Source organism: Nicotiana attenuata, chromosome 8, assembly GCF_001879085.1.
Source record: "Nicotiana attenuata strain UT chromosome 8, NIATTr2, whole genome shotgun sequence".
In the NCBI taxonomy this organism is placed as follows: Eukaryota; Viridiplantae; Streptophyta; class Magnoliopsida; order Solanales; family Solanaceae; genus Nicotiana; species Nicotiana attenuata.
This window is the reverse complement of record NC_031996.1, coordinates 26,515,398-26,542,791: the sequence shown is the minus strand read 5'-3', so window position 1 is coordinate 26,542,791 and position 27,394 is coordinate 26,515,398. Positions and strand designations below refer to the sequence as shown.

Genomic DNA, 27,394 nt, shown 5'->3' with positions numbered 1-27,394 from the left:
ATATGAAACCTTTGTATGATCATTTTCTTATATTCAAATTGCAACTGGTTATAGGAGATTATTTTCTATTATAGTGGATGCGTGTTTTTGATAAAAGTAAATGAAATTGCACATTTAGCACCTTGACTCATTGGCCTTAATGTGCCCAAACAATAATCCACAATTATAGGAGGAATAACGAATAACCATAATATGAGGTGAAAATACTAACAGTATTGATAGAGGAAATTGGTCGATGCAAAATGATATGAAATTATGGACCATATCTTGTCCAAAAACCGTCCTATAGTATCTCTAAACTGAACATTTGTTCTGCCTTTGCAACTTCAATGCCCTCAACCCAAAATCAAGGATCTCTTTGTTTTCTCTCACACCCTCTTTTCTTCTCTTTCTTTTTGCAAAAAACAACAACTTGCTTCCCTTTCATTTTTCATAGACACCATTATTCGGCAGATATTCAAATGGTACGTTACTATGTTGTATATGCTCTATATCTCTCTTTTTGGTTAGAGATGAAGAAAATATTGAGTCCTGAATAGAGAAAGCAAACGAGTTAATATTTTATGTCCATGGTGTAACAAAAGTTATAAGAGGCATTCTCATATATGTGATTTAATAGGCATTCTCAGGAAATTAGTAATTTTCATATACAACATGGAAAATGACTTGAATGCATCATACCAAACAGAGACATTATTGAAATGCTATAACGTATCATAGGAAACGAATGAGGAATTGAAGAAGTTTATGCCCCAATGGTCCCGCTTCCCTAACTCTCTAAAGAAAATATAATAAGAAAAAGCATATATATATATATATATATATAATAATTTGTTTTCTAGTTTTTAATTGTTAATAATGAAGGGTTTTGAGCAAGTTTTGTTTTATATTTGTTTGTGGCATTATGGATAGGCCAATTCGGCGTCAGGGATAGCAGTGAGCGATGACTGCAAGCTGAAATTCTTGGAATTGAAAGCAAAAAGGAACCACAGATACCTAGTGTTCAAGATAGAGGAATCTGTGCAGCAAGTTGTGGTTGAAAAAGTAGGAGGACAGGCTGAGACACATGAAGATTTTGCTAACAGTTTGCCTCCCAATGAGTGCCGTTATGCTGTTTTTGACTACGACTGGACTACTAACGAAAATGTCCAGAAAAGCAGGATCTTTTTTGTTGCTTGGTAACCCATTCTATTCCTTCTCTCTCTCTCTCTCTCTTTTATTTTATTTCTTATTAATTAACTCATCCGTGAAATTAAATCAATATTCAAATAGTTTGACAAAGACAAATCTTGATGAATTTTCAATTTGTATGGGATTGAATAATGTGTTATTCTGCAATTTTGGAATGTAGGTCACCAGAGACAGCAAGGGTAAGAAGTAAGATGCTGTATGCAAGTTCAAAAGACAGATTCAGGAGAGAATTAGATGGTGTTCAAGTTGAGTTGCAAGCTACTGATCCAAGTGAGATGAGTTTGGACACATTCATTGGAAGAGTAACCCATTGATTTAATTTCCTATACTTTCTTTCCCACTAATTCATTACTATATATGTCTAATTTGACTTGGACCTTTATTTATTAGGTTCTAAGGAATTATGTTATTATTTATTTAACTAAGATGTTCAGTTTTGTCTTTTAATACTTTTGGTTTATGTAAACTATATGTTACAATGTGATGGGATCCTTTATAATTTTTATTCAGTTGAATTCTGTTCATATTGCTTTCTTTCCTTGACTTCATTTGCTTTTGATGACAAACTACCAAAAATTTGCAATGAAAAATAAGCTGCAAACAGGATTTCCTTACTTTAAGATTTTAAGATAGGGCCAGATCAATGTGAAATTCAGGCTTAGCTGACTTACGTGGAACCATAAAAACAATTAGTTCAGGTCATATTAATCGGATTTAAGTTATATAAACTGATAGTGTAATAAATTAGCCACACAATCAATCTTATTTAACATGCTATAAAAGATTAATTGCTTAAATAGGTTACTAATTCTACCTTTTAAATGATTTGGAAAACGTAGAAATTTTTACATTAGTAATGTATAGAAGTATTTAAACTTTTTTTCTTTTTTTAAAAGGGGAATGGCAGGGTATTATTAGGTGAGAAATTGAATCCTCACCAACAAAAGCAAAAGATCAGACAGCCAATCAACTAATTAAGCTATTATAAGAGAAGAGGTAGCTAATCTCTTTAATTAGTGATCGGTTAGAGAATTTGGGATTGATTGACTTGTCAAGATCCTAATTAGTATATATAATTTTTCATCAAATATATCTGTGTGTAAATTGATTCATCGACTTATAACCTACTCAGATGCATCGTTGAATATTTAAAACAAAACGTCTCGACCTATATTAATCAATCTGTTATAATTGATTCATCGACTTATAACCTAGTGATGAATGAATGTAATTCATTAACTCTGTTATAATACAAATAATGAATACAGTATCATATACTATAACATGCTATATATGTAGTTAAAGTAGCACGAAGTGTGTGTGTTATATATATACACACACTAACATATACTATAACAAGTTATATATACGTTATAGTATTACAGTGAAGTGTCTGTGTGTGTGTGTATATATATATATATATATTTTGATAGCCGTATGTATGTATCATCGGGTTATTTTAGAGATTGATACATATATACGGCTATCAAAGTATATATATACGGCTATATGTATCAATCTCTAAAATAACCCGATCATGTGTTCCTAGAGCTTCATGTTCTTATATATATATATATATATATATATATNCTAGTGATGAATGAATGTAATTCATTAACTCTGTTATAATACAAATAATGAATACAGTATCATATACTATAACATGCTATATATGTAGTTAAAGCAGCACGAAGTGTGTGTGTTAGTCTCTGTGTGTGTGTGTGTGTGTGTGTGTATATATATATATAACATGAAGCGCTAGGATCACATGGTCGGGTTATTTTAGGGATTTATACATTTGTAAATTGATTCATCGACTTATAACCTACTCAGATGCATCATTGAATATTAAAAACAAGACGTCTCGACTTATATCTCTCTCTCTCTCTCTNATATACGTTATAGTATTACAGTGAAGTGTGTGTGTGTGTGTGTGTGTGTGTGTGTGTTTATCTCTCTCTCTCTCTCTCTCTCTATATATATATATATATATATATATATATATATATATACACACACACACACACACAAACATACACATNCGTGATGGCGCCTACTATTAGGAGCTAGGCAAGCCAATTAATTATTAACCTTTTAGGCAAACATCGACAATATTAAGGCAATGAGACATTTAATATAAAAACGGAGATTTTAAATATAAATGAACTGAAACAAGTGCGGGAATTCAATTTCAACTTCTACCCAAGACTGGAGTCACTAACTCACGAATGTCTATAGAATACTAAAAATAGAGTCTGAATAAAATACAATACTGTTTGTTCCGGTACAAGGACAACAAACGAAATAAGGATAGAAGAGGCTCCGGGCCATGCGGACGTCAGCAAGGCTACCTCGGGATCTCTGGACTGAAGTCAGCTCCCAAATGCTCCTACTGCTGTCCAAAAGCTGCTGCTCCGGTACTGTGAGCTTTGCAAAAAGATGCACAGAGTGTAGCATCAGCACAACCGACCCCATGTNTATGTAGTTAAAGCAACATGAAGTGTGTGTGTTATATATATATACACACACTAACATATACTATAACAAGTTATATATACGTTATAGTATTACAGTGAAGTGTCTGTGTGTGTGTTTCTATATATATATATATATATAACACGCTTCGTTGTACAATTTTAACTACATATATAGCATGTAGAGTATATTTTAGTGTATTCATCTCTTGTATTACAAAAGTGTTAACGGCTTATATTTATATTATTTAGATAGTAAATATAAAAGTGATTTTTAATTTTGACCAATGTTGACCTGAAAAGAGACCAACTTTGGTCGCTAATTATCCAAAAATTAAAATTAGCGAACAAAGTTGGTCGCTACCCCTTTCGTAAGCGACCAACTTTGGTCGCTAATTTTGAATTATATTTTATAATTTTTTTAAATAATAATATAATTATTGAAATTTTATAACTGGGTCCCAGATTAGCGACCAAAGTTGGTCTCTATCTGCTTCCCCTTTTGTAAGCGACCAACTTTGGTCGCTAATTTTAAATTATATTTATTTATATTTTATAATTTTTTAAATAATAATATAATTATTAAAATTTTATAACTGGGTCCCAGATTAGCGACCAAAGTGGTCTCTATCTGCTTCCCCTTTCGTAAAATTTTAAATTATATTTATTTATATTTTATAATTTTTTTAAATAATAATATAATTATTAAAATTTTATAACTGGGTCCCACTTTAGCGACCAAAATTGGTCGCTAATTTTAATATTTCTTTGACCAAGCAAGTCTGACCAGTCCGGTCAACATTTTGACCACATTATCGATCAAAAAGCGACCAACCTTGTTCGCTAATGTATTTAGAATAATTATTTAATAATTTTCTCCAATTTAGCGACCAACTTTGGTCGCTTTTCTTGACAGATCAATTTTGGTCGCAAATTTTTGATCGCTTTTTTTCGAATTTCTAGTAGTGTCACTTGGAAGGTTATGGGGGACCCCATCAAGATACTATCGTAATCCAACATATATACTAAAATGAGAACAATAAGATCGTGCATGTTTGTCTTTACCAAAAATAAGTTTTCCAACATTATGTATTAAAGTAAAATTATTCTTGATGTTATGTAATGCACCGTTTTAATTAATTAGTTTAATTGAGAAAGAAGCAATAATTTAAAAGGCTTTTTTGAAACTCGCATTGAGACTCGCCCCTAAGCATGTACTATTAAAACACCTTGAGGCACGCGTGGAGCTTAGTTCTATATTTTTATGTTATATGCTATTTTATTAATTTATAAATTAAATTTTAAAAGTCATGAGGCTTGCACCTCGCCTCGTTTTAAGTAAAATGCATTGCCCATCGCAAGGAAGAAGCAGTAACTGCATATTAGGTGAATCAAGCTTGTTTCTTTACTCTTGATCACGCTATGAATTCAAACAATGATTTAAATAGAATTTCAATAATTGTTGTCTTTGAAACAGTATATGTTGTCACTATATTTTACATGAATCGGTATAAGAAACTGATTAACATTACATTTGCTTTACAAGTTTTTTTATTTAGTATGTAAGTTAATTAAGGCTTAGGTCAAGACCCAACTACTCGTCGTTATTATTTAATTGTTAGTAATATTTTAGGTAAATGTATGCTCGAGGAAGACCGAGAATCAGGTGGGGAGCCTTAACTAAGGATAAAGCCCAAGAGTTGGAGGGGCGGTTGTCAGCTATGGGAGCTTGGAGGAGCAGTGGTGACGCGAGCACTATGTGGTCAATGACAGCAGACTGTATAAGGAGGCCGCGAGAGAGGTGTTAGGGGTCTCGACGGGCGTCTCAGGCAGGCACAGAGAAGACTAGTGGTGGAATGAAGTGGTACAAGGTAAAGTGGAAGCGAAGAAGGAGGCATTACCGGACGTTAGTGGGGAGCATAGGTGAGGAGGAGAGGCGAGCGTGCATGGAGAGGTATAAGGTAGCTAGGAAGGAAGCGAAGCTGGCGGTCACGAGGCTAAGACTGCGGCTTATAGTCGTATGTACGAGGAACTAGGGGAAAAAGGCAGGGAGAAGAAGTTATTTAGGCTGGCCAAGCTAAGCATTGGCGGATCTACATGGAACTATATGGGTGCTTAAGCACCCATTGTCTTTGACTATGATTAGTAGATTTACATAGCAATTATCAAATTTTAAGATAAGTATCGGGTGAGCACTTATCAGTAAATTCATATTTCCTCTTCTTTCAGAATTTTTATCGACGAGCACCCATGACTTTGAAATCCTGGATCCGCCACTGAAGCTAAGAGAGAGGAAAGCTCGAGATTTAGACCAAGTGAGATGCATCAAGGGCGACGATGGTAGAGTATTGATGGAAGATTCCCAGATTAAGAGGAGATGGCAGACTTACTTTCAAAAACTTCTTAATGAAGCAGGGGATCGGATATTGTGCTAGGTGAATTGGAGCATTCCGAGAGTCACAGAGGTTGTGGGTACTGCAGGCGCATCAAGGTTGAGGAGGTCGCGGGAGCTATGAGTAAGATGAGTAAGGGCAGAGCGACCGGGCCTGACGAGATTCCGGTAGAATTTTGGAAGTGCGTGGGGAATGCAGGTTTGGAGTGGTTGACAAGGTTGTTGAATGTTATTTTTAAGGCGAAAAGGATGCCGGATGAGTGGAGGTGGAGTACGATGGTCCCATTGTATAAGAACAAGGGTGATATCCAGAGTTATAACAATTATAGGGGTATCAAATTACTGAGTCATACTATGAAAGTGTGGGAGAGGGTGGTTGAAGCGAGGTTGAGGATGACAGTGTCCGTTTCCGACAACCAGTTGGGTTCATGCCGGGTCGCTCTACTATAGAAGCTATACACCTTGTCAGGAGATTGGTTGAACGGTACAGAGATAGGAAGAAAGACCTGCACATGGTGTTTATTGACGTAGAGAAAGCGTATGACAAGGTTCCTAGAGAAGTTCTCTGGAGAAGCTTGGAGGCAAAAGGCGTGTCGGTATCCAACATTATAGCGATTAGGGACATGTATGATGAGGCAAAGACACGGGTTAGGACAGTAGGAGGCGACTCTGAGGCTTTTCCGGTTGTTATGGGGTTACACCAAGGTTCTGCGCTCAGTCCGTTCTTATTCGCCCTGGTGATGGACGTGTAAACACACCACATTCAAGGGGATGTGCCATGGTGCATGCTATTCGCCGATGACATAGTTTTGATTGATGAGTCACGAGCCGGTGTTAACGAGAGGCTGGAGGTTTGGAGACAGGCTCTTGAATCTAAGGGTTTCAAGCTTAGCAGGACGAAGACGGAATACCTGGAGTGTAAGTTCAGCGCCGAGCAGGGGGAAGTGGGCGTGGTTTGAGGCTTGAATCACAGGTCATCCCGAGTAGAGACAGTTTCAAGTACCTTGGGTCGGTTATCCAGGGGGGAGGGGAGATCGACGAGGATGTCACACACCGAATTGGGGTAGGATGGATGAAGTGGAGGTTAGCATCTGGAGTATTGTGTGACAAGAGAGTGCCACTGATACTCAAAGGTAAGTTATATAAAGCGGTGGTTAGACCGGCCATGATGTATGGGGCTGAGTGTTGGCCGGTTAAGAACTCACATATCCAGAAGATGAAGGTAGCAGAAATGAGGATGTTGAGGTGGATGTGCGGACATACTAGGATGGATAAGATTAGGAATGATGATATTCGGGAGAAGGAACGTGGCTCCTATTGATGACAAGATGCGGGAAGCGAGGCTCAGATGGTTCGGGCATGTTCAGAGGAGAAGCCCAGATGCTCCGGTAAGGAGGTGCAAACCGCTGGTTGTGGAGGGCACGAAAAGAGGTAGAGGGCGGCCTAAGAAGTATTGGGGGGAGGTGATTTGTAACGACCCGGCCGGTCGTTTTTGGAATTTACGCCCCGATCCCCCATTAACTGCTTCCCCTAAGTTCATTTCTGCTATTTTGGTTTGCCGGGACGTTCGGTGTTGGGATTCGGAGTGTTTTGGGACACTTAGTCCCTAAATGAGAGCTTAAGAGTTGAAAAATGGTCCGTAATCAGAACAGTGTGAAGACGACCTCGGAATGGAAATCCGATGGTTCCGTTAGCTCTGTTAGGTGATTTCGGGGTTGGGAGCGTGTTCGGAATGTATTTTGGAGGCTCGTAGCTCATTTAGGCTTGAAATGCCGAAGTTTGAATTTTTGAAGTTTCCGGTCCGATAGTGAGTTTTTGATCCGAGGGTCGGATTGGAATTCCGGAAGTTGCAGTAGCTCCGTCATGTCATTTGGGATGTGTGTGCAAAATTTCAGGTCATTCGGGCGAGGTTTAGTTAGGTTTTTGATCGAAAGTGTGTTTTGTTGGAATTTGAAGTTCTTAGGCTTGAATCTTTGATTTAATCGGACTTCCGGTGTTGTTTTAGGTGTTTTAAGGATTGGTACAAGTTCGAATAAGGTATTAGGTGGTATTCGTGCTTTTGGTTGAGGCCCCGGGGGGCCTCGGGATGATTTCGGGTGGTTAACGGCAAAATTTGAGACGTGTTGCAGCAGCTGAAGTTTTTCCCTTCTGGTATTTTTGCTTCTGCGGCTTGGGAACCGTAGAAGCGGCCTTAGCATCGCAAGAGCGAATTTGGGCTCCCTCAGCTTTTTTCGCAGGTGCGGAGGATCTACCGCAGATGCGGTTACGCACCTGCGAGGCTTCTATCGCAGATGCGGTCCCGAGTCTTTTGTGAGAAACCGCAGAAGCGGTAAGTATTTCGCAGAAGCGGCAACCGCAGGTGCGGTTTAAGATCGCAGAAGCGGAACCCTGGATTTTTAATGAAAACCGCAGAAGCGGCTCGTGGTCCGCAGAAGCGGGACCGCAGAAGCGGTCCCTTGTCCGCAGAAGCGGAAATGACTGTTCAGAAATATCAATTTCGAGGGTTAAATTTCATAAGTTTGAAAATCGATTGAGAGCTCGGGAGAAGGCGATTTTGAGTGGGTTTTGAAGAGAAAATCATTGGGTAACGTTTCCTTGATCCCTTTTCATTATATTTCATCATTATATAGCTAAATACATCATTGGAATTCGAATTTAGGATCAAAAGTTGGTTAATTTGGGGTAAAACTTCATTACCTAAACTATTGAGTTTTGAGTGGGCATTTGACCTCCGATTTGGGAATTTTTATATGGTTAGACTCGTGGGAGTACGAGAATTCTGAAATTGTGAAAATTATTCGATTCCGAGATGTTGGCTGGAGGGGCGTTTTGGTCATTTTACCTATTTTTGCGCCCTAGCTGTAAATTTATTAGCGGAATCAGTTGTTTGCAATATTATTTACAATGTGTAATTGAATTGAATAGATTTGGGCCATTTGGAGTCGGATACTCGTGGCAAGAGCGTGGTTTCTAGTTGATATTGAGCCGGTTCGAGGTAAGTGGCTTGTCTAACCTTGTGTGGGGGGCCTTTCCCCTTAGGATATTGTTATTTGGTATTTTGAGTGCCTTGCACGCGAGGTGACGAGCGCGTACTTGAGCCAATTGTTGAAAATCCGGTTTTACTTATGATATTGCGATTGAGTTTCTTTCATATTTGCTTTATTCTACTTGCAACTATAATCTGTGCTAGATTAGGAGAGCATGTTTAGTTGTTTTAACTTGCCTACTTGCTTAAGTTGCCTTGACTGTACTACGTGAAGCATGTTAGGCCAGTACTGCCCGTTGCTTGTCTTTGTACTTCATTTTCTGTGTATCTTCTGGTTGTGATGCGCATTTACATTGGGACTACGGATGTGGGATTCCGGTAGCTCCCCCCCCCCCCCCCCTCTTGTTTATTTACTTTGGGACTACGGGTTCGATTCCCGGTAGATCCCCCTGCACTTTTACTTTGGGACTGCGGGTTAGATTCCCGATAGATCCCCCTGCACATTGATAGTTGGACTACGGGACGGTATCCCGGGAGATCCTTCGGATATGCACATTGATATGATGGACTACGGAACGGTATCCCGGGAGATCCACTGGGCAGTTGAGAAAAGGACTGCAGGACGGTATCCTGGGAGATCCTCATTGTTACCATTGGTATTGAGCTGTACTTATTCTGTGGTTGTTCCGTTCTTGTGTATTTGCTATTGCCTTGTTTAACCTGTCTTATTTCACTGCTGTATTTATTATTTCTGTCAGATTATCATACTGTTAATTATTGTTATTACTATATTTTGTCTCAGTATGGCCCTGACCTTCCTCGTCACTACCCAACCGAGGTTAGGCTTGGCACTTACTGAGTACCGTTATGGTGTACTCGTGCCCTTCCTGCGCATGTTTTTCATGTGCAGATCATCCAGGTACCTCTACTCAGGCGCACTATCAGTGAGGCAGGAGGACTACGGAGACTTCGAGGTAGATCTGCTGCGTCCGCAGACCGACGAGTCTCCCTCTTATTATATCTTTAGTACTTAGTTTTCCTTCTTTCGGTTGTTAGAAATTCTGGAGTTTGGAACCTTTACTATACACTTCTGTAGCCTGTGTTGCCCGTGAGTTTCCAGGTTTTGGGAATTGTTTTAGACTTGTGATATTGAGTTGTACTTGCCAAGCGGCATTCAGTACAGTTTCCTTTAGATATTTGATTTGATTTTCTCTATTTTTCCGCAATTACTATATTTCCGCAATGTTAGGCTTACCTGGTCATGGGGACCAGGTGCCGTCATGACATGTTCACGGTTGGTGAACTAGGGTCGTGACATGATTAGGCGGGATATGGCGAGGCTTCAGATTTCCGAGGACATGGCACTTGATAGGAACATGTGGAGGTCGAGTATTAGGGTTGTAGGTTAGGAGGTAGTTGAGTCTTACCTTATGTCATAACTTTGTGAGACTAGTTTGGTAGGGATATTATTTCCCTTTTGCCTTGTATCTTTCTTCTTGATTTCGTGTTGTTCATATTTTTTATATTATTTCTGTGGTGTTACTGATATGGTCTCCTTTTGTCTTTTTGTCTTCTTGAGCCAAGGGTCTTTCGGAAACAGTTTTTCTACTCCTTCGGGGTAGGGGTAAGGTCTGCGTACACACTACCCTCTCCAGACTCCACTAGTGGAATTTCATAGGTAAACAGAAATACATTTGACATCATAATTTAGTTTTCCGAATTTCGTAAGGGGTTGCTAACGTAACATAGAGCGGCGGCGAAGAGTTTAACTCAGCTTGCAGTTTGTAGCTGACTTCCATGTTGCATGGCCGTGGCGTAATATACAAAAGCCACGTCCCCCATCTTCAAATGGTGATATTGAAAAGCCAATACATACTCTCTAGGCTCAGCAAAAACTTAATTACTCGAAATATTAAATTACATAAAATAAATCTAATAATTACGTTGGAGAAGATATCATTACAATTTATATAAAAATTATTATGCTGCAAATAATAATACATGAACTGGATGTGAATATTATTGTTAATATTGTTGTGACATTTTCATCTTTGAATGCCTTTAATTATACGGACTATATACGGTCAAATCTCTTTATAACAGTATTCCTATGAAATATTCATTTACTATAAAGTAAGTTTTTCCAAAAATCGAGTTTTTAAGTTATATAATTATACATCTTTATAACAATCTTTTACCTATAAAAGCAACAGTCATATTTATAAAACGCTCTTTGTAAAATAACTCCTCTATAACAGTCATATAGAATCTCTAAGATTACTAATAATAGTTCTAAAAACCTTAGTACGTTCTTTTCCATTGAACAAAGTTTTCATTTTGCATAATACATCGGATTTGAAGATTTGAACTGATATCTTTTTCATTGGACATATGCTAAAAATATTTAAATAGAAAATTTAACTGTTAAACTCTTAGATTGCCTTCAAGGAAACCTATCTGATACTTTTTTGCTAAAAGTACAAATATTCACCAATTCAAGCGTTATAGCGCTAGTAAAAGAATGAAATCTACGAAACAGACTTCAACCGTAAAGTTCTTCCATCAATCTTGAAAGAATTTATTCTTTTTGTAGCTTTAAAATATTTATCTTAGAGTTTAAAACTTTATACTTATAGTTATCAATCTATTAATAAAGTATTAGCTTTCTTTAATGTTTAATCAGTAAATATGCATATTTAGGGAGATTTTAAATTTGAATAACGTTTTATCTTTTATATATAACATGAAAAGAAAAATTAGCTTTCGGATAATTTTTGTAACAATCAAAAGTATTTGTTAATATCAAATATTATATAAGCATATAACAATTACTCACTATAAAAATTAAAAAAATATCGAAAAAAATAAATATTATAGAGGGGTTTAACTATAGCATTTTATGCTAACAACCAAACATCACATTAGTTTTGCAAATACGACATTTTGAAAATTAAATATCATGTTAGATTATCAAATTTTGAATTTAAATCACTAATCTGCTTCTAAAATGGTGGCGGACTCCTAAATACAAGGACATAGCATTAGGCTCTTAGCTAGCTCTTTGTGCAAAAATGGCAGCTGCTGCTATGTATCAAGTGGAGGAGACAACTAAACCAGTAGTGCCGCCACCGCCAATAACTCAAGAACCACCGCTTGCATCTGTTGCCACGGCTACACCAAACGACGTCGTTAAACCAACACTTCATGATACTACTACTACACCTACAGCTCTCACACCACAAAGTAAATTGTTTAAATCATCCTTAATTCTTCTTAGTCGATCACATCTACATATTTTTTCTTTTTTATAGTGCTAGGTGTTCAGTGCTATTTATCTATTTACAGTTTTGTTAACTTCTATACACTAGTTGAATTTTTTTACAGTACTAACACAGGTTATTTAACACTAATTAAGGTAATTATTGATAGTAATAGTAGCATGATTAGTTGGTAACATTTTCGTGTATATAAGTTAAACACTGATATAGTATAAGGGATTTTTATATTTTTAGAGTTTGACTTCCATAAGTTAATAGTATCAAGAATTTTTAGAACGTCAGGTTACTTGCTGAAATCTAATTAGAGGCAATTTGTGGTAGTAAACATAGTTTAGTTACCTACAAAAGAGGGTAAACGACCTGTTATAGTGGGTAAAAGTGAATTATTTACACTGTCAGTATGTATTAATTAAATTCATATTTTATCAGAAGCCAACATCATACCTTCCCTTGTTATGTTGATATTCTGGGTTTTTATGTCATTGTTTTTAGCTAGTGTGCCATCTTCATATTGACCCTTGTTGATGCTGAGTTTGTTATATCAATTTCAATTCTAGTACTTAATAGTGATTTATACTTGTTTTCAACTTCAATCAACAGCTTAATGTGTGTCAAAATAGTGTGGGCTAGCAATTTTTGGACTGGTAATTGAAAAATAGTCAGTGTTTACAAACTAATTGAAAGATTAAGCATGTGTGGGCCTATTTCGCAGTTACTGTTGGTAGCTTCTCTTCAGTATTAAGATGATAAAGGCTATACAAGTAATGCAAAATGTTAATATATATACATTTCAAACAAATTTAATTTAGCAGTAACAAGTGTTACACTGACTGATAATCAACAAGTATTAATTAGTAATGCAAAATGTAAACATTTCAAACAAATTTAGCAGAAACAAGTGTTACTTTGCCTGATCATAACTAACAAGTGTTTCATTGGCTGATAATCTTTATAATTAATTTTTTTTTTTATCAGAAGTTTCTCTACATGTCCAGCATGGGATAGTTGTCCATTGTGTGAGAAGAAATGAACTGCTTCATTTCTCGACTAGATGCTGACGATGATTTTCTGAGACCATAACGTGTTGTTGTTTCGTGATTTTGGCAGAAACTGATCCTTCATCAAAGATAAGTTCAAAAGGATCCCTTGATAGAGGTATGTATTACATCTGGACGTTAACCAGTTTTTGCAACGCTCATAACATCATATAGGATTCGAGATGTGCCTATACATATGTATATGTATATATGTGTGCGTGTGCGTGTGTGTGTATAGCAATAATTACTTAAGAAAACTTAGAAGTGAAACAATTTTATTAGTTACCTGAAATCTTGAGAGTGGATCACTTCACTGGTAGTAGTGTTGCATAGCAAAATATTCCAACTGAATGAATTAATTAGAGGGAATTACTCATATTTCCGATGTTAACAATAGCGTTGTGCCTTATTTATCTTCAGATGTTGCTCTTGCACAGCTTGAAAATGAGAAAAGGTCTTCTTTTGTCAAGGCATGGGAAGAAAGTGAAAAAAGCAAAGTGGACAACAAGTAGGATTTCTATCTTTCTATGTTCTATTCAGTGCATTGCGTAATTGGCCTATTTTTGCCGCCTATGTATGAACTTAAGTAAATGACAGATACCAATATTCTTTTAGCTATACAGAGATCTCATCTTTCTTAATTGAGTTCTTACAACTCCAAATTTTCCAGATCATAACGGTATGAGATCCACAGTAATCATTGTAATTACCGCAAAACTCGTTCCACCCAAAGGAATCTTTACATTTCTTTGATATTAGATCCACATTCCTCAAGACGTTAAGTCTTTTGCCCGCATGTATTTGAGTTGAGATGTTAACAGTTCTATTTACATCATATATAATATGATCAACCAACACACCATTCTGAATTATTAGGCTGCCACGGACGTACTCTTAATACACTATAGCTTGTTGGCAATTCATCTTCTGAGTTATCATAACCTTGTTTTTATTAGGGCCCAGAAGAAGCTCTCTGCAGTTGTTAGATGGGAAAACACCCAGAAAGCTAAGCTTGAAGCAAAACTGAAAAAACTTGAGGTAAGCAGGCTCGGGGTCGAGTATACCCAATGAAGTTTTAATAGCAAATCCTTTATTAAAGCAATGGTTTGGTATGCAAAAGTCCAAGTGGTTCAATTTTTGGAGAGGAATCAAAAGACTTTTGACCATTTTGTTTTTCTGATACATATTTGGCCGTTGATAATCCGGTGGAAATTGCAGGAACAACTAGAGCACAAGAAAGCAGAATATGCAGAGAAGATAAAAAATAAAGTAGCATTAATTCATAAGGAGGCAAATGAGAAGAGAGCCATGGTTGATGCGAGACGAGGGAAAGAAATTCTGAAGGCAGAGGAGATGGCAGCCAAGTATCGCGCTACAGGGAAGGCCCCTAAGAAGTTTCTTGGATGCTTTTGATGTTAATATGTTATGAAATTGCGAAGATCATGAAGGATAAGTCTTCTCTTTTCACTTTGTAAATTTCATGCTGCTGCTTTTTAGTGTGTGTTCTTTTATGAGTGTCCAATTTGATTTCACAGGTTTTTACTCTGTATATATACTTTACCAATAAGGTTATCAAATATCGTTCTTATTCAAGAGGTACGCAAACTTTTAAAAGATGGATAATATGCATTGGAGGTGATATATACTTGACCAGCAGTTAAAATAAAAGTAGTTTGGATAAATACTTTTATGATTAAATGTATTTTTGAAGGAATGTGCAAAAACCTTAAAAGACAGATAATATGGACCGGAAATAGTATATATTATACATATTTGGCAGCAGTCCAAATGCAGCATCATTTAAGAAGAGATATTTAGGGTTTAAGTATTAACTATTCAAAATGAACTAGCAAGACGAGCTCTCCATATGGCCAGAGCCCGGATGACCGGGATTTCTAAACATTCCTAAGGGTTAAAAATCTTAAAGGTAAGATCAATATGTAACAGAGCCAAAATATGTACTCCCTCTCTGTTTCTAAAAGATTGGCATTATTCCCTTATTAGTCTGTTTTAAAAAAATTGACACCTTTCAATATTTTCTTAATAAGAAGCATTTATAGCCGCACAAATGCAACGGCAGGTATCAAACCACAAGTTTCAAAAGTTTCATTGACACACAAATGTTATGGCTTATTTAAAACTACTTATCTCAAAAATATTCCCTTCTTTATTAAAGTTTGTGTCAAGTCAAATTAGACAATCTTATTGAAACAGAAGGAGTAGCTTTTACTACAGCTGGAGGTATTAAAATACAACCAGCTGAGAGATGTAAAAGTCAGAGGCGATACAGTTACTTAAAGATGGCAAACTTCATATTATATGGAATAGCAGTTGAAGCAGGGTACATGTTGTGTAGGTATCACTATGTCCTAAAAAGCTCATGTCATTGTTACTAGAGAAATCCGAAAGAAATTGTAATGCTGATTCAGAATCTTCCTCCAAATCGTCGGAGCTAGGAGTGTCTGATCCATGCAAGATATCTCCTGTTTATGGTTGGCAATTCTTCCACTCCCCATCTTCATTTTTCTTGCTCCTTCCAACTGACGAACTGGAAAAATTGAGGTCCATTTCGGTTGTTATGCCTGAAGTTGATCCATAATTTGTAGATGTGGACACTTGAGAGGCTGGACTTTGGCTTGTATTCTTGTCTACTTTCTTGAAATTCCTAAATGCTTCTCCAATCTCTCATATGCGCAAAAAGTAATCGCTTTCAGACCTTCCTCCTGATGATGGAATCAAGAAATGCGATTCCTTAGAAAGACGAGCTTCAGCTTGGAGCCAAGCGATTTCCCATTGTGCCATGTGATGATGGGCTGAAGGTGATAATGGTTTGCGAGTACAAGGATCAATGCCCGGCGTTTCTTCAGGTGAGTATTCCATAAGTTATTGATCTCATTATCTGTCCTTCCAGCAAGTTGTGACGCGATTGCAGCCCATCTGGATAGACTCAGTTCATGAATATTCTCAAATTATTAGAAAGTACAAGTGCTGCTGCAGATTTTGTAAAATAAAGCTGACTATATAGTTGTGTTACTGTAACGTAGTAGTGGCAAAATGGATTAAAAAAATAATTATCTATCCATATTATCCACTAAAGATGAGTTGGATAATGAACTTTTTAGAAACGGGTCAAATTATGAATAAGAACCTTATTATCCACTTAGAAAATGGATAATTAATGGGTTTAACTTTTACATTTGTAAAGGGGATCCTCAAGTTTGGGAGACTAGAAAATCTCCTAAAAGTGATCATATTCAAAAAGTCATGGATATCATATCCATATTATCCGTCGATTAACCCGTTTTCTATCCCATATGGGTCTGATAATTTGCCACCCCTACTATTACGTGTCGAAAAGACTAGGTTCATTCGAAGAAAGGCTTCATCCGCCTCTGGTCACCTTGGTAAGTTTTAAGATTCAGCAGTCACTCAAAAACCAAACTGAAGTAGAAAAGAAGTATAGAATAGCTGTTATTGAGTGAACTTAGACAGAAGCCAGGACAAATGGCGTAGCCGTAGCCGAAGCCGAAGCCGTAGCCGTAGCCGAAGCCGTAGCCGTAGCCGAAGCCGAAGCCGAGCCGAGCGAGCGACGACGACGACGGCGCGAGGCTTGCCTTCTTCTCAGCTCTTTAAGAGCTAGAAGAAGAGCAATTGCTTATATACCCATAAAAAACCTCTTCCTCTTCCAATATGGGACAATGCCCATTTGCCAAGGGAGGGGGAACTTAAAATTTCACTCAAAAATTTCATTTCCCTCCATTTCCCATTCACCCTCTTTTAAGTATTTAATATATTAATTAAATACCTTAAAAACCAAACAATCCCCCACATGAATGGGGAATGGCTATATCACGGAAGTATGCATGAAAAACTGTGTGATTCACAAGTAAGGATTAATTGCATCTGGATAAGTAGGTTTCCCTTTGAACTTTCCGTAGTGAACTTATGTCGGATATACTCGATCAATCGGTAGATTTGATATCTTTGAACCGTCGAACTTTAGTGTATACCTAGACAACCACAAGTCACACAACCAACCCTTAACCGTCTTTGGTTCTCATTGTTGTGTTCGTTTCAGCCATGAACACCGCCTGGTTTCATAAGTGCGTAGAGAACTGGCCTTACAATGTTCTCCTTGAAGCGGCTAACACTTCACACTTACATAGGTGATTCCTAAACGTGTCATCCCGTAGATACACTATTTGATATACCCCGTATCAAATTTAGAAATCATTAAAAAGCCTTAATGCTTTATCCTTGGTACTGAACATTGTCTCATCACGAGAATGGACCAAAAGTTTAGTTGACAATGTTGAACCGTCATAAATGACTTTGTTTGATCTCCTTGAACCTAGATCTTGGGATCTCCAGTCTTCTAGGTAGAGTTACCGCCACTATGACTTGTTCTCGGCCACAGTCCCATTCCCCTTGATGACTTCTCAACTACCTCTCTAGTTAGGCCTTTTGTAAGTGGATCCAACACATTATCACTTGAATTTACATAGTCAATCGTGATAATTCCTCTAGAGAGTAATTGGCTAACGGTTTTATGTCTTCGTCGTATATGGCGAGACTTACCGTTATACATAACGCTCCCAGCCCTTCCAATTGCCGCTTGACTATCACAATGTATGCATATTGGTGCCAACGGTTTGGGCCAAAATGGAATATCTTCCAAGAAATTCCGTAGCCATTCAGCTTCTTCACCGGCTTTATCCAAGGCTATGAACTCAGCCTCCATTGTAGAGCGGGCAATACAAGTTTGTTTGGATGACTTCCAAGATACCGCTCCTCCACCAATAGTGAATACATATCCACTTGTGGACTTGGAATCAGTTGATCCGGTGATCCAATTTGCATCACAGTATCCCTCAATGACCGCAGGATATTTATTGTAGTGCAAAGCAAAGTCCTGGGTATGTACTAAATACCCCAAAACTCGTTTCATGGCCATCCAATGAGATTGGCCTGGATTGCTCGTATATCGACTCAATTTACTTATAGCACAAACTATATCTGGTCGTGTACAATCCATGATGTACATTAAGCAACCCAACACACGACGCATAATCCAATTGTGATATGCTCTGGCCTTTGTCTTTGCTAATGCAAGATTCACATCAATTGTTATAAAAGCCCAAGTTGCTGAATTTTCAAGTACTGTCTTAATATAATGAGATTGTGACAATGCTAGACCTTGAGAAGTCTTATGGATCTTAATTCCCAGAATTAAATCAGAAACTCCCAAGTCTTTCATATCAAACTTGCTAGTTAGCATACGCTTAGTAGCATTTATGTTAGCAATGTCATTATCCATTATGAGCATATCATCCACATAACAACAATGACTTGTGATTTGGAACATTTTTAATGTACACACATTTATCACATTCATTTATTTAAATCCATTTGACAACATTGTTTGGTCAAATTTAGCATGCCATGTTTGGGTGCTTGTTTTAATCCGTAAAGGGACTTAACAAGTCTACAGACCTTCTTCTTTACCTGGAACCACAAACCCTTCAGGTTGTTCCATGTAATTTTCTTCCTCCAACTCTCCATTTAAGAAGGCCGTCTTAACATCCATTTGATGAATTTCAAGACCATAAACTGCAGCTAACGCTACTAACGTTCGTATGGATGTAACTCTTGTAACTGGGAGTATGTATCAAAGTAGTCAAGACCTTCTCGTTGTCTATACCTTTGACCACAAGTCTTGCCTTATACTTGTCAATAGTACCATCATCTTTTATTTTCCTCTTAAAGATCATTTAGATCCCAACGGTTTGTTTCCAGGAGGAAGATCAACCAATTCCCATGTAGGGTTGTTTTAGTATGGATTCTATTTCACTATTGACCGCCACTTTCCATAAAATGATTCCGAAGAAGACATAGCTCTTTAAATGTTTGAGGCTCATTTTCCAAATAAGAAAGTCACAAAATCTGGTCCAAATGAAGTAGACGTTCTTTGACGTTTACTACGTCTTGGATCTTCTTGGTTAAGTGTACTTTCTTTTGTTTCTTCCCGAGGTCGTTTAGATCCTTCACCAATCGACTCACATTCCTTTTTTATACGGATATATATTTTCAAAGAACTCAGCATTATCTGATTCTATAACCGTATTATTATGAATGTCGGGATTTTCTGATTTATGAACCAGAAATCGATATGCTTTTACTATTAGTTGCATATCCTATGAAAACACATATCAACGGTTTTCGGTCCTATTTTTACCCTTTTGGGTTTAGGAAGTTGCACTTTTGCCAAACACCCCACACTTTAAAATAATTCAAGTTGGGCTTCCCTTCCTTTCCATTTTTCATATGGAATGGATTGTGTTTTGCTATGGGGCACTCGATTTAGTATTCGGCTAGCCGTAAGAATGGCTTCCCCACAAGTTCTGTGGCAACCAGAACTTATCAATAATGCGTTCATCATCTCCTTTAATGAACGATTCTTTCTTTCTGCAATCCCATTGGATTGGGGCGTGTAAGGGGCCGTTGTTTGATGAATAATTCCATATTCTAAACATATTTGTTCAAAAAGGAGATTCATATTCACCACCCTATCACTTCTTATCATTTTGATTTTCTTATTAAGTTGCGTTTCAACTTCATTTTTGTATTGCTTGAATGCGTCTATTGCTTCATCTTTACTATTAAGTAAGTAAACATAGCAAATATCGAGTACTATCGTCAATAAAAGTTATGAAATATTTTTTCCACCGCGAGATGGTATTGACTTCATGCACAAATATCTGTGTGAATTAAGTCTAAAGGATTTGAATTCCTTTCAACCGACTTATAAGGATGTTTAACATACTTAGATTCCACACATACTTGACATTTTGATTTGTCACATTCAAACTTGGGCAATACTTTCAAATTAATCATTTTCCGTAAGGTTTTATAATTGACATGACCCAAACGTACATGCCATAATTCATTTGACTCAAGTAAGTAAGACGAAGCTGAAATTTTATAATTATTTTCAACAACCATTACATTCAACTTGAAAAGGCCCTCAGTGAGGTAACTTTCCTACAAACATCTCATTCTTACTTATTACAAACCTTATCGGAAACAAAAACACATTTAAACCCATTCTTAACAAGAAGTCCAGTAGAGACTAAATTCTTCCTAATCTCGGGAACATGAAGGACGTTGTTCAAAGTTACCACTTTGCCGGAAGTCATTCTGAGAAATATTTTCCCATATCCTTCAATCTTCGCCTTTGAAGCATTTCCCATAGAAATCGTCTCATCGGGTCCAACGGGAGCATAAGAAGCAAAAGCTTCTCTAACAGCACAAACATGGTGAGTGGCTCCAGAATCAATCCACACTCTTTAGGATTGCCCACAACGTTGCATTCGGAAACGCATGGCACATAAATCATCAACATCATCATGCTTTTCAACCATGTTTCTTGACCCCTTTTCTTGTCTTTCTTCGGAGCACGACACTCCGTAGATTTGTGTCCAGTTTTCCCACAGTTGTAGCAGTTTCCACTGAACCGCTTCTTGCTTGGGTTGTATTTCGGTCCAGAAGCCTTCTTCTCTTTTTTGTTCTCTCTCAACAATATTTGCTCCCATTATTGTTGAATTTCCACGGCCTCTCTTTTCCGCAGCTTTGTTGTCCTCTTCGATTCTCAACCGAACAATGAGATCTTCAAGGGACATCTCCTTGTGTTTGTGTTTCAAGTAGTTTTTTGAAGTCTTTCCACAAAGGAGGCAACTTCTCAATCATCGCTGCTACTTGAAATGCTTCATTGATAACAAGACCTTCAATGAAATTTCTATTAGTAAAAATACTAAGATTACTACTTTCAACATCAATATTAAATTGAGTTATACCTTTAGCAAGGAGATCGTGAATAATCACTTGCAATTCCTGGACTTGGGTAATAACAGACTTGCTATCTACCATTTTGTAGTCCAAAAACTTTGCAGCAACAAACTTTTTCAACCCGGCATCTTCGGTTTTGTATTTCTTTTCAAGCGCAGTCCACAGTTCCTTTGACGTTTCCACGCCACTGTAGACGTTATACAAACCATCCTCCAGCCCGCTTAGAATATAATTCTTGCACAAAAAATCTGAATGCTTTCATGCCTCAATTACGAGAAAAGCGTTCAGTTTTTCTGGAGTTTCATCGGACAGCACAGGAACATCTTCTTGATGAACTTCTGGAGACTTAGAGTAGTCAGATAGAAGAACATCTTTTGCTGCCAGCGCTTGAAATCATCCCGAAAAATTTTCCGGGTTTCTCCGCCGGTGCAATGCTGCCGGTGTCGTTCGGCTTGTTGACGCATTGGCAGTCACCATTGAACCGCTTGGTTTCTCATTCTCATTAGTCATTTCTGTAAAAGAATGACACAAACGTTAAAATCACGTAGATTTTAATAGAGTACAAAACCACAAAGGTTTTACTCTTCCAGAAACAGTAAGTACAATACAGAAAATAAATTATTAAATCTTAAGCTTGTTTATTACACTGTATTTGTAAAATAAATTCTGGAAATATAAATGAATATAAAACAGTAATGAATATAAACAATGAATATAAACAGAAATGACATAAACCAATTCGAGCCCACTGAATTCACAGTGTTTCCTTAAGGAATTTAATCCCCTCCTAGTACCCAAGGTTATGGATTATTTCCTCCCAGGATAGAACGAATTACACACTGGTGTAGTGGTACTTCAAACCCCAGTGTTTCAGCGAACACAAAGTTCGGTAGCAAATCACACCTACTTTTTGCTTTGTTTTGATGCTAAAAGTATGCAGAAGAAGGAGAGGAAACTCAGAAAATTGTAGTTAAAATTCTGAGCAGAATAGTGTTATATTTATAGCCAAAGTTGGGTCTCTTCAGAATGGCTGTTTATGCAAAACGCCCACAACATAAATGCCATTACATAAATGGTCATTTACTCAATAATAAAGAGGGAAAATAAAGAGGGAAAATTGAAGAGGGTAGTTACTTTTCTGTTACCAAAACAGAAAAACGGATTGGATTTAATATTAATATTTTGTTATTAAAACAAATATTTAATAACATTTCTGTTAATATTTTACTATTAACAAATAAATTTGGTCCAAAAAGTTAATCAATCAATTGACCGAAGCCGAAGCCGAAGCCGAAGCCGAAGCCGAAGCCGAGCGAGCGACGACGACGACGGCGCGAGGCTTGCCTTCTTCTCAACTCTTTAAGAGCTAGAAGAAGAGCAATTGCTTATATACCCATAAAAACCCTCTTCCTCTTCCAATATGGGACAATGCCCATTTGCCAAGGGAGGGGGAACTTAAAATTTCACTCAAAAATTTCATTTTCCTCCATTTCCCATTCACCCTCTTTTAAGTATTTAATATATTAATTAAATACCTTAAAAACCCAACAAAAAATAAGGACAGCAAATTAACCTGTTGCCAAGATGGCATGCAATTGAATGACAAGCTCCTCTTCCTCCTGGCTAAATGGACCTCGTTTGATGTTTGGCCTCAGATAATTTGCCCATCGAAGTCGGCAACTTTTACCATATCGAACAAGACCCTATGAATAATGGAGAATCAATCTTCACAGTACAGGTGAGAACACTTCTCTTCACATTTAATATCTATATGTTAATACAGCAAATTTACTTGCAGACGTGGAAATTTCATATTGTTCAATAGGAAATCTGAAACACTAAAAGGAGAATGAGGTGGAAAAAGTCAATGAGATTGAGTAGTACTTAACTAGTAAATCATGAATGTTTATTTAATTTAAAATAGGAGTATATGGCTTTAATTCACTTGTAGGGCTTTTAAAAGCCGATACATGAACTTGCACTTTTCCCATTTGAACACTCCAACTTGATGTAATGGATACTAATAAACACATTTGACCGTGACTATGCTTATGTGGAAGCGGCGCAGCTGACATGGCTAAATTGTGTGCAAATCACGCTGCAAAGGCGCGTGGAATGTATTGTTTTTATTTAAAAAATATGAGAATCAAAATAAAATATAAATGAGATCAAAAGAAAAAAGAAAAAAGAGACATTTCCCTTTCCCCTTCTCTTTTCCCCTCCCTCCCGCCTCTGTATGTAATTGTCACATACATAATTAAGATATCCTCATACCCTCGATCGACTTCAGTCACTTACTCTCTTTTCTTTCACGTTCGCTCTAGGGTTCCCCAATTTCTATCTCTTTATTTTAGCTTTCTTACTGTAATTCATTTTGGTGCAACTTCAATTCAATGCAATTAAACTGAATAATACTTCAAATTTCTATAACATTTGCTCTCTATATACTGGTACTTTTTATTTAGGTTTGAGAGGTGAAAAAAGTAAAGAAGAAAGAGGGTGGTGGGCGATTGCAAATGTCGAAGGAGGACTTGTTAGAGTTAAGTTTCGGTTGTTCGATGGATCAGATGTGGATCCCAGATATTTGATCTGGGTCAATGATTTGTTAACGGGTTTTTCCTTAGGGTTTTGGTTGATTTAAGAGTTGATTAATAAGATTTTTTGACTGATAAAAATTAAAGCAAAGAAAGGAGTTAATTACCGGAGAGGTAGCCGACAGTGACAGAGATACCGGAGATGGTGGTGAGACGGAGGTAATCGAAGGTGTTGAAATTGGCTACGGTCTTAGTAAAAGGTGGGTTTCGATCTATAACTGGGTATTCCGGCTTTGCCGATGCTATTATGTCTGTGTTCATCTTCCCTATTAGCAGTTGCTCTTTTGGCCAATCGCCGGCGACGGGAAACTGAGATAGTTTTTAATCAGAAAATGCAAGTGTCAGTAGTTGTATATGGTTCGTCTTTGCTATAATTGCGGGTGATACAGGTGTGAACAAATGATGTGGATGAATGGATGATGTGGCTATACAAAAATATTAAACTAAATCCATGTCAGTAGCAATTGAACAACACGCACCATTACATATGTTTATTAGTAGCCATTTTTTTAAGTAAAGGTGTTCAAATGGGAAACCCAAGAGTTCAATAGGCTTTACAAACTGATGCAAGTTTAAGTGGCCAGGAAATCATTTTGCCTTTAAAATAAAATATAAAGTCATAACTATACAATTGATGGAGGCAAAAAAATACTATTCCCTCCGTCTCAATTGATGTGGTGATGTTTGAAGTTTAAGAAAAAATAAACTTTTGAAACTTGTGCAGTCTAAAACAAGTCATAGGTGATTCTTTTCTCTATATTTGTCTGTCTTTAAACTACTATGAAAGATGAGTCTTCCTAGGAAGAGATGAGGTAAACGTAGAAAAATTGACTTGTCAAATGCAGTAAGCAGTACGAATCATAGGCTCAGATAGCAGCAGGACCAGTGGGGATGAAAGTGAAAAGCAGTTAAACTCGATCATGAAATCTCACTGTATTCATAAATATAAATAGGCAAGAGTAAAACATAGAGACATACTAGTATATAACTTTTAGACAGTAGAATAGTTATGAGTTTATTTGAACCAAAAACTTTTTACCTAAACCTTGATTTATCTGTGTAAAATCTACTGAAATTGTTGAAAATATTGAACCGCAAACTCATAACTAAAACAAGGTGATGTGTTCACTACTCGCTCCGTCTCATATTAATAATCATGGTTACTTAAAATAGTTGTCTCGGATTATTTGTCATTTTAGAAGTTCAAGACAAAATTGATTGTTTTTTTCCTTTTTTTACCCCTTAGTAATAATTGTTCTTGAAGATAGAGATAACACATAAATAGAATAAATATTCAATGAAGAGAGATTATATCTTAAGACATAAATAAGGGTAGAATAGTCTAATCCCTTTCCTAATTAATATTTCTTAAGGGGCGTATAAAAGATAAACACGACATATAATATGAGACAGAGGGAGTAGTTAAAACCAGAGTACAGAACCCATATAATTAAAATCATAAAATCTACCTCCTGGCAAGACCCAGATAACACGCTCCCCAAGTGGATGGCTGATCACGCCCAACTATGCCTTGTAAAAAGGACTTAGCGGTCGTTGCAAATATATTCCGGTTAATAAGTCCGGAATCGAATCCCACAAGAATTAACCTATTAAACACATCTACTAGACTCACACAAATTCACAAAATCAATCTTCAGAAATATTTAAGTAACAAATTGGATGTTTACTAACTAAATATTACGTAATAAAAAAGCAATAAATAATAACTAACTACGAACGGGTTGTAGACAAGAATTGGAATGATCTAAGGTTATGATTTCCCTTATTTTCAGAATCCTTTCCGCTACGTTTTCTATAAATTTGCCTAAGTCTTCTCTACCGATCATGAGCACTCTGACTGTCGTAACTCTCTCCCGAGTAATTACCACAATATACTAGACATATTCTCCCGAATTACGCTAGCTGGCATTAAGTACGGCTCACTCGGATCGCACCAAGGTTTCGTTATCCCTAATCCCACCTTTAAACCCTTCGTATTGATCCCTTATATACGTTGGGAGTAATGTTGTTGAACAACTACCTAAATATGCACTCTCTCCCGAGTAATACATACTAAATAGGCACAGTCAATTGAGGGCCCTTCAATCAACAACAATAATAATATAGTAGAACAAATAGAGAAAATACTACGGCAAATCTATATTAATGTAACAGGAAAATTATCCTCCAATAGGTTCCATCAAAACCCTAGATTAGGAGTTTAGCTACTCATACTCATAGTAACAATATCCAAAATATTTTGCATAATTAAATTACAAAGTAAAGATGAAAGGATGTAAAAATCAATGATTTTAACTCCCAACGGGTGTTCCACGAGCTATTCTTGCCTCCGGCTGCCAAAACTCCTTCAAAAGTGGCGTTTTAGGTCTATTGATATGTGTAGGAAGAGACCTAAACGCGTAGGTCAAGTCCTAGTCAAACCAAGAAATGAAATAAGCATTCAAAGCTCGGAATGTGCGCGCCCCAGACCTGGCCTTGCGAGGTCTAACGCCAGCTTGAGCTCGCCACAGGCCTGGCATCGCCAGCTTCCACGCCTGGTGGACCTCGCATTACCCATCGCCTGGCCTGCTCCAACGCGATCTAAAAGGCTCGCCCAGCCTGCTCTAACGCCCACTTTAGGCCTGGCTTCGCCAGCTTTCTCATTTGTACGCTGCTCACTTCTTTCTTTCTACTTTTCAACTGTTTTCGAGCACACTTTAGACTTTAACTATTCCTTTGGCTCTACTTTCATCTCCAATTCACCTACACATAAAATAGACTCCATTACGCACAATTAAAGTGTAGTTTATCATTAAAGCATATAAAATGCAAGGCAAATAATGTACTAAAATACGGATTATAGTCACACATCAATACCCCACACTTAAACCTTGCTCGTCCTCGAGCAATCAAACTACACTAATAGACACAACCTTTTTAAATTCCCTTAACTCATCACACCAAGAATTTTTAAAATAGTCTAAGCACAAAAGTGTAACATCCTCGCCTCAAGATTTGACTCGCAAATACCATGCATTATTCAAAATTCACTTACTTACTCTAACATGGAGGTCAACGACATTATCTTTCCTTTATGAATCACGTGCCCTCACCCAATCAAAGAGCTTAGTTCCACACACACAATGAATTTTAAGAACGTATGAACTCTAGATAGGAAAAATTCACTTTCTCATAGAAATAACATTCGTATGCCACAAATGATGTACCATAGGCTTGCTCTTAGTGTAATACTCTACTAATCGAGCTCATTCAGTCTAAGATCAAGTAGGACTTTGATTGGTTATAATGTAGGCTGTGCGTCGGGTAAGATACATTTGGATATGAGTGACTACACCTCCTTTAAGCACTTTAATACATATACTTTAATACAATAGCCCATACTTATGTTAAACCCAAAATTCCACCTTCACTTCAATTTATATTACTCCATACTTCTTGAGGCACAAGTATATCACTAGCCACCACCATCAAGAATTATTTTTCATCAATTCAACTATTATCATTTTTCTCTCCTTTTTTTTCAGGTTGCTTTTATTGACATCTTTTTTTTTTAAAACACTGCACCTTTCTCCTTAT

The 27,394-nt window shown here is 37.1% G+C and overlaps 2 protein-coding genes and 1 pseudogene across 2 annotated transcripts; 2 read left to right on the top strand and 1 right to left on the bottom strand.

Annotated features, from left to right (window-relative positions):
* LOC109231822 (actin-depolymerizing factor 10-like) lies at nucleotides 296-1,700 on the top strand. Its single transcript, XM_019397454.1, has 3 exons — nucleotides 296-464; nucleotides 913-1,178; nucleotides 1,352-1,700. The coding sequence occupies exons 1-3, from the start codon at nucleotides 330-332 to the stop codon at nucleotides 1,503-1,505; spliced, it is 555 nt and encodes a 184-aa protein (XP_019252999.1). The 5' UTR covers nucleotides 296-329; the 3' UTR covers nucleotides 1,506-1,700.
* Nucleotides 12,031-14,951, top strand: LOC109231821 (remorin-like). Its single transcript, XM_019397453.1, has 5 exons — nucleotides 12,031-12,286; nucleotides 13,429-13,476; nucleotides 13,779-13,866; nucleotides 14,315-14,396; nucleotides 14,577-14,951. The coding sequence occupies exons 1-5, from the start codon at nucleotides 12,115-12,117 to the stop codon at nucleotides 14,769-14,771; spliced, it is 585 nt and encodes a 194-aa protein (XP_019252998.1). The 5' UTR covers nucleotides 12,031-12,114; the 3' UTR covers nucleotides 14,772-14,951.
* On the bottom strand, nucleotides 15,669-26,375 carry LOC109231588 (annotated as a pseudogene).